Source organism: Nilaparvata lugens, chromosome X, assembly GCF_014356525.2.
Source record: "Nilaparvata lugens isolate BPH chromosome X, ASM1435652v1, whole genome shotgun sequence".
In the NCBI taxonomy this organism is placed as follows: Eukaryota; Metazoa; Arthropoda; class Insecta; order Hemiptera; family Delphacidae; genus Nilaparvata; species Nilaparvata lugens.
The window spans coordinates 32,384,729-32,393,599 of NC_052518.1; the positions used below are offsets into that span (position 1 = coordinate 32,384,729).

The window sequence follows — 8,871 nt, forward strand, 5'->3', positions numbered from 1 at the left end:
GTTGAATTTTATTAGTTTTTTTCATTGAAGTTCCTGGCTCGTAGTTGCTAGTTGCTGAAATAGGTGACAATTAGATAATCATGATTATCTGTGCATTTGAATTAACGAATCCACTAAAAGCTCCCAACAAATCAAGGATTCAAATAGAGATTTGATGGCATAATTTTGGTATATATTATAGAAGAAAAAAAACCCCCTCCGTTTACAAAATCATGTATCCTATGTCCACATTCCCATTTGAAAAAATGAAGTTTGATTCAAAATGAAGCTGGATTCGAAATGAAGCTGGATTCGAAATGAAGCTAGATTCGAAATGAAGTTGGATTCAAATGACGGATCCAAGATGGCGGACAAGAGTTTTGAAAAGTACAGAAAAGTAGTTTTTCGATTCGATTAGGATCCTCATAAAACCCATTATCAAATTATCCTTGTTCTGTAAAAGAAATATTCAGCTGTTTCCATAATTCTCACCTACTCTGTATAATATTACAAGTTGCGGATTTCAAAGATCAATACAGCAGTTCATGACAGGGGTGCTCATCCCCCCAATGGTCCATGTCGCATAATTTCCCCCTAAAAATTCTCAAAATTTGGTATCCATTCAGGTACTTAAAAACTGTATATTGAAAAATCCCCCCATCTTCCCTAGTTTTTTCCAAAAATCCCCCCCAAAATTCAGCCTCATGTCGCAACTTGCAACATCAAAACATGCTGTGGGCACCCCTGGTTCATGAGCGAGTTCTTCAACCCGGGGGGTCACTAGTAGATATCCATTCATGTATTTTTGTAGGTTTGTCGGAGATAGGTCTATCACCTCTCATCCCTCATACTTGAAATCCCTTGTTGTGCACAAGTATCACAAAATTAGCAATATTTCGAATACCTGCAATCTTTGTAGCAGAATCTTATCTTGGCTTGAGTTGTTTAACTTACAAATTATGATGGAAATTTGATTCTGATGAAACTTAGTATGATGATGATGATGGTGGTGCTGATTTTCACTGTATTGTTACGAATGTTATAGCCTAGTATGATCACATTATTCATTCACCCTTGAAAATATTTCCTTATATCGCCACGCTCGATTCAAGTATTACGGGAAGATGCAGCAGACTGTGTCTAATTTGAGATTATTGAGTTCCGTGACAACAATATTGAATACGGAAATTTCACATATTCGCCATTCACAGTGGACTCTCCAATAAGAGATTCTCAAGCTGGATTTATTGTCAAGTATTCTCCTCGATTTTATTTGGCCTCTGTCTGGAGACCGAGGGTTCGAATCTCGTGTTAAATTGAATGCTATTGACATATTGCAAATCCTACTAAGGGAAGGAAGACCAGTGTTTGGCCCTAATGAAAATGATACAATAGCTACCAACCCAGCTCATATTAACTGCTATCCTTCCTCCAAAGTAGGCCTGCTCCACCGCCGGACATGGAGTGTTTTTTGTACGGTACCATTCTCTCTCGTTTAAGTAAACACACAACTCGAAATAATCAAGATATATTGTTCAGAAGTCGGGGTGACTCGACAAGCCCTATTGGTTATAAGTACATGCACATCTTCAATGTTCGCTCGTCCACATCATTCTTATAAACTAAATTACTTCTGCAGCCAGTGTTTCGTTAATATCAGATACATTAGAAAATAAATATATGCGTTCTCATAGGTTCAGATTTCATTTAAAAAATAAAAAATAAGTTGAGTTAAATCTATTAAACAGTCAGTTGAAGCTTGGTAGCGTTTGATGAACAAATTTATCAATTACGTCAAGGATCAAATAATACAGGTGGCACAATCTAACACCGTGAATCTTATCAAATAACTTACTACTAATCAAAATTCTGATCAAAATTCCAACATGGAAAGATTTTGTAGAAGTCGCCTTTTTCCTCGAGTGGCTTTTGAAACTGAGCTTTTCTCTGCACAGGTCAGTCTGAATATTATCATTGAGAACTTCTTATCACCAATATCAAATTAGAATTGAAACGTAATAAAATTGAAAAGATACCAACTTTCCATATAATATATTTAATTGGTATTATCTGGAATACCACAAAAAAGGATTCTGTATCATCTTCATAAATTTATTTCTACTAAAACTGCTTATGAAGCATTTTACGTACTAGTATCGTATTATTGTATATATTGTACAGTATTATAAAACAAAATCAATACGAGGCGAGGTGAGACCTTCCGTCAAGTATACTCACTGCGAGCAGTGAGTATAGAATGTAACTACATTGTATACTCACTGACTGCGAGTCGCGTGATAAGCCTAGTTTTTTGCACTTTATGCTCCTAATGCATTAATAGCTATTCTTGTTTATGTATTATGTGGTGATTGATATAATCTTCATCTGCTTGTCTTCACATGGCCTTTAACCTTCATGCATTACCACTTGATTTATCTGATTGGAATGGAATATGCAATGGGTCCATTACTCGATGATCATATTTGACGACAATAGTGATATCTGGTGTTTTGATTTTTAACTGAATTCATTCATTCATCCATACATACAATAAATTGTAAATCATATAATTATGATCGGGGAAGAATAATAGAATGGAAAATGTGTACGCTTGCATTCTCTATGCGTATTGCTTATTCTCTATAATAATAGGCAAAGCCCAAAATCAATCTCCCGAAATTCAATAATAGGTAACTAAACATGACCCGAAAAATTGGTTCATCTGAAGAATATCGTCACTTATTACAATTCAAGTCACTTAGTCCAATTTCCAGTACACTAAAATTCAAGAACTCAAAAACTAAACAATTTTAATCCATCTGGTCAATCTGTTACTTAGTCTCTATTCCAAATTACTCAACGTTGTTTTCTGACAAAATATTTATATTGTTATTTTTCTTTTGCCAATTTTATTCAATATAATACTAGAGAATCACCATAGAATTCACTCAATAAACGTGTGTAATACAGGGTACTTAAAAGAACAACTTCCCACTTTTTTAAAAATAATATAATGAACTATTTTTTTTCTCAATTAGGAATTTTGGAAGCTTTTCCTATAAAGTTGAACGATACAAGACCATCACCAAAAGAATTGACTTTTGTCTATGAACTTTTGCGATAGAGAAACAACAACTCCCGCGTTTTGTCGAATTGTGCAAGTATGGAAAAGTAAATTTACTCTAATATACGAATTACATGAGTTGGAGAGCTACAAATTTGAACTCTGTCACCAGGAGTACAGTTTTGCCGGAAAATAGAGATATATGGTATATCGATCAATATTAATAGTGTTTTCTCCGGTAAAGTGATAATTTTCAATGCTGCTAATCAGTAATCACTAATCGACTTATTCAGTAGACATCTCATAATAAAATTTGACTTTAATGATTTTCTTTATAAAAATCATATAAGAGAAAGATCTATTGAATTATTTAAAAGCTTTAAAAACAATAAGAGCGTGTTATATGCTAGTACTTGTATAATCGCATGTGATTGGTGGACGTTGTGCGACGTAAGCCATGAAGCGCTGCAACATTAGAGATCGAATGTCGAAAACATGTAATAATGGAAACGGTCCACAAAATTCCAACTCGGCTGTTTCTTGTGCCAGCCCTATGTGCCGCAGCACGAGTAGTTGGGGATTCATATTCCATAATAATCGATTACTCATCTCTTTCTCTCTCAAATTGTAACTTCCTTATGAATAAAGATAGAAAGATTCTGTTTCCGGATTCGGATCCAATATCCCAAAAACCAACCATATGCATGTGCGAATTAGTTAAAATTATACGATAAAAGCTGAGCTTCAACACCTTTATTTATTGCGGATGATGCCCACATAAGCTTCTCGTTTGTACATGGATGATGGTATGAGTGCGTGGATGATTGATTAGATGATCAAACGTCCATGACTACCGGCGGAATTCAAACCCACGAACAAGCAGACAATTAGAATCAATATTAAACCGTCATCTGGTTAGAAAACTACAAATAACTTTATAATATGTTATTCTGCTTATAATAACTGACAAATCAATCTGGATATCTTGTTCTAGAAGGCAGTGCTTGACGACTCCTATTTTCTCAACTTCAACAATTTTCTCACTCATCCTCATCCGGTGACTCACTGTACCATATGCATCCTAAAAGAATAGTACGATTGTCAAATCTTGTTAGCTCAGACTCAGGAAAAAATAATATGTTGTTTATCCTGTGTTTTCTATCCTCAGTGGTTCAAAGTAGTATAAATTTGGGAAGTCTGGGACAAGGTATAAGTTCTAAGGTCAAAGTGGTTTAATGGTCAAAGGTCAAAGGTAAAAAAAATATGAAAAAATTGAGAAAACTGAAAAATTTTAAAAAATTATGTGGTGTTGCTGATAGAGCCTATACTCAAAAACTGTATATATATATAAATATATATATATTTGTATTCCATGTGTGTATTTGTATTGCTTATTGTTCGCATATTGAACCCTCTCAGGCCAGTATCATTGCACTCCCCTATTCCTTTCCATTCTGTTACCATTGTCCAAGCTCCTTTCTTTCAAGTCTGTCGCACCAACACATACCTGCATAGTATTTCAACCCCTCACAACTCACATCCATTCCTTCTTTGTCTCACTCTTAACACTCCCACTCTCTTTCCTATTTTTTGTAACTTTCACCTCCCTTTCCCGCTAATAGATATTAGACCTTCCACGAGGAGACAGTCTAGTTCCAAAATTCCTACCAAAAACACGTGCTTACCGAAAGTTTCCTGTAGCTGGCCTGCCAATGATGTGATTGTACCGTATTATTTGTAGTTTTTATTTATTGGAGTCAGATTATTAAATTCTCATTCAAATATCAACGTAGTAATTCAATAGTATACACCCATACATCTACAGTGGTGACCCCGACGTGATCTGAAATTTCAAGTGTTACCTATTTCTAGTTTTGTCGTTTTGCTACCTGTCTCACCGCGTATCGTAGTGTCTCGCCGCGTATCGTAGTGCTGCGCTGTGTATCCGTATCCCTGCCCGTCCGTATCCGTATCTGTATCCGTGTCCGTCTGTATCCGTATTCGTGTCTGTCCGTATCCGTATCATATTTTCCACAACCCGTGGACTTTGCCGGTTAGTGTGTGGACTCCAGTAGTGTGGTATCAATTCTGTTACAATTTCAACTATGGCAGATGAAGTAGCAGCATCTGTCAACCGAATTGCAGTGAGGATCCCACCGTTCTGGCCAGCAGATCCTGAACTTTGGTTTGTTCAAATTGAGAATCAATTTACTTTGGCTAATATAACTTCTGATGATACTAAATTCAGTTATGTGGCGGGAAATTTAGACTCAAAATATGCTGCTGAAGTTCGAGATATTTTAACTAGACCACCAACAACAATGAAGTATGAAAAGCTGAAAACAGAGCTTATTCAGCGACTCAGTGCTTCACAGGATCAGAAGAAAAGGCAGCTCTTGGAACATGAAGAGATTGGAGATCGGAAGCCCACACAGTTCCTGCGTCATCTCCGAGCCCTTGCTGGTACAGTTGTTCCTGACAGTGTGCTAAAACCTCTTTGGCTATCACGTCTGCCAGCCTCCACCCAAGCTATTCTGGCTACTCAACAGAATTCTGATTTGGATGCCCTAGCTGTGCTAGCTGATGCTGTTCTGGAGGCAAACCCAAGACCTAGCATTTCTGAGACTGCTGTTGCCACGAATAGTGTAGAACAGATGATGGAGCAACTCACGTTACTCATGACAGCCAAGATGGGAGAGATTGCCAACACCTTGCGGCAAGAAATTGCTGCAGTAGCTGAGGTTCAACATGAAAACCGCTCACGCCGCTCAAACTTCTAATCCAGCCCTCATTCACGTTCACGCTCTGCATCACACTCTGGCAATGGTGATCGTGATGGTATATGTTGGTACCACAGACGGTTTGGTGACCAGGCTGACAGATGCACCTCACCCTGTCAATACCAACCCAAGCGGCAGGGAAACGATCACGGGAGTCATTAATGGTGGCAAGTGACCCCATTCTCAAGTCATCCCGCCGCCTCTTTGTAACTGATAAGACATCAAAGCAGCAATTCCTTATAGACACTGAAGCTGATTTGTGTGTTTATCCTCGGTCACTTCTTCCAGGGAGATGACAAAAGACTGACTATGAACTATATGCAGCAAACAACACATATATTGCAACCTATGGCTTGGTGACATTCAATCTGGACTTTGGACTCCGCCGCACACTTGCATGGCGATTCATAGTTGCTGATGTGGCCAAGCCAATCATTGGAGTTGACTTCTTGCATCACTATGATCTTCTTGTTGATGTTTGCCGACAATGCCTCATAGACCAGTTGACATCATTGGTCGCTGCTGGCCGTTCAGCATCATGCAGATTGGTAAGTAGCATTGAAACTATACATGCTACACTACCATCCACATATGGTCAACTCCTTCAAGAATTTCCCGACATCACTAGGCCTGCTGGTCTCCCAACAGCTTCAGTCAAGCATGATACCCTGCACCATATTCTAACCTCTCCAGGACCACCAGTCCACAGCAAACCCAGGCGTCTCGCCCCAGACAAGTTGAAACTGGCCAAGATGAAGTTTGAAAGCATGGTGCAAATCGGAATAGCAAGACCCTCATCCAGCAGCTGGTCATCACCTCCCCATATGGTTCCCAAAAATGATTCAGAGTGGAGGCCCTGTGGGGATTACAGAGCACTAAATGCAAGAACAGTACCTGATCGATACCCTGTGCCAAACATTCAAGATTTTTCTCATTTTTTACACAATAAAACAATCTTCTCAACAATAGATCTGGTCAAAGCATTCCACCAAATCCCAGTAGCTCCAGAAGATATCCATAAGACAGCCATCACAACCCCATTTGGACTGTTTGAGTTTCCCTACATGACATTTGGACTCTGCAATGCAGCTCAAACCTTCCAGCGCTTAATGGATGGTGTATTAAGGGGTCTGGATTTCTGTTATGCTTACATTGATGATGTCCTTGTTGCTTCAGAGTCAGAGGAGCAGCACTTCCAACACCTGCGATTGCTCTTTGAACGTTTGACCTCCTATGGTGTTCTGATCAATCCAGGCAAGTGTAAATTAGGAGCAAACAGTGTGAAGTTCTTAGGATACTGTGTGTCAGGAGAAGGCACAAAGCCCTTAGCAGATAAAGTTGAAGCTGTACTGTCATATCCCAAGCCTACAACAGCCAAGGAGTTGAGAAGGTTCACAGGGATGTTGAACTTCTACCGCCGGTTCCTCCCCAATGCTGCATCTCAGCAAAGCCCTCTCCATGATTTGCTGAAGGACAAGGTGAAAGGCATCTCACCTATCAATTGGACAGAAGACACTGAAAAAGCATTCCAGCAGTGTAAGCAGAGCCTCAGTGATGCAGCATTACTTGCACATCCTATCCCAGGTGCCCACCTTGCTATCATGTTAGATGCCTCATATTATGCAGTAGGAGCAGTGCTGCAGCAAAAGTCAGGAAACAATTGGCAACCACTCTCATCTTTTCGAAAAAGCCAAGTCCTGCTCAACAGAAATACAGTGCCTATGACAAGGAACTAACCGCAATATACTTGGCCATCAAATACTTCCAACACATGGTGGAGGGCAGGGACTTCACTATCTACACTGATCAAAAGCCACTGACCTTTGCCTACCAACAGAAACCAGAAAAGTGTTCACCTCGCCAATTCCGCCACTTGGAGTACATAGGTCAGTACACTACCGACATCCGTCATATCTCAGGTTGTGACAATATAGTAGCTGACTCTCTTCCCAGAATCAATGAACTCTCCACATCTTTGGATTATGAAGCTCTGGCTAAGGCACAAACCATTGATGAAGAGGTACAGCAGTTTTTGAAGCCTGACTCTGGAATCAAGCTGGAAAGGATCCCCATACCTGGTCTGAAAACCTTATTGCTATGTGACTGCTCAACATCCACGCCTCGCCCTTTTGTCACCAAGGACTTCAGATGGGCTGCATTTAATGCAGTGCATGGACTTTCACATCCAGGAAGGAATGCTACGGTCCAACTGGCCACACAATGTTTCATCTGGCCATCCATGAAAACAGACTGCCGAAATTGGGCCAGAGCCTGTCTATCTTGTCAGAAATCAAAAGTGACAAGACACAATTGGCCACCAGTGGGTACATTCACTGCTCCATCTGCAAGATTTGAACATGTTCACATCGATTTGATAGGACCATTGCCTATTTCAGAAGGATATAGATATTGTCTCACATGTGTTGACAGATTCTCCCGCTGGCCAGAGGTTGTCCCTTTGGAGAATATTGAGGCTGAAACTGTAGCTAGAGCCCTGTTCACTACTTGGATCTCTCGCTTTGGCACACCCCTCCGCATCACAACTGATCAAGGCCGACAATTTGAATCCAGCTTATTCCTGCACCTTGGAAACCTTCTTGGAACCACCCGCTTCAGGACCACTGCATATCATCCATCAGCAAATGGCTTGGTTGAAAGGCTCCACCGTCAGCTCAAGGCTGCAATCAGATGTCATGCAAATGAACATTGGACTGAAATACTGCCAGCTATTCTCCTTGGCATACGAGCAGCATGGCGTGAAGATTTCAAGGCAGAAATGGTGTATGGCCAGGTTCTTCGCCTTCCTGGAGAGTTTCTGACACCAAACCTCCCAACTGGTCATACACATCCATCAACATTTGTGACCAACCTTTGAAGCTATTTCAATGCTCTTAGACCAGTGAAGGGTACATGTCATGGGGAGCGAACACCGTTTCTCTTCAAGGACCTTGTCACATGTCAGCATGTCTTTGTCCGGACTGACACTTCAAAAGGTGCACTGGAACCACCATACTCTGGGCCACACTTGGTCATCAGCCGAACTGACAA

The 8,871-nt window shown here is 40.1% G+C and overlaps 1 protein-coding gene across 1 annotated transcript; it reads left to right on the top strand.

Annotated features, from left to right (window-relative positions):
- The first annotated feature begins 5,148 nt into the window (after positions 1–5,148).
- On the top strand, positions 5,149–5,823 carry LOC111058317. Its single transcript, XM_022345830.2, has one exon. It carries the CDS (start codon positions 5,149–5,151, stop codon positions 5,821–5,823), a length of 675 nt encoding a protein of 224 aa, XP_022201522.2.
- The last annotated feature ends 3,048 nt before the right edge of the window (positions 5,824–8,871 follow it).

Excerpts from the sequence above, each read along its gene's own strand:
- LOC111058317 (XM_022345830.2), top strand. The coding sequence starts at position 5,149 with ATGGCAGATGAAGTAGCAGCATCTGTCAACCGAATTGCAGTGAGGATC.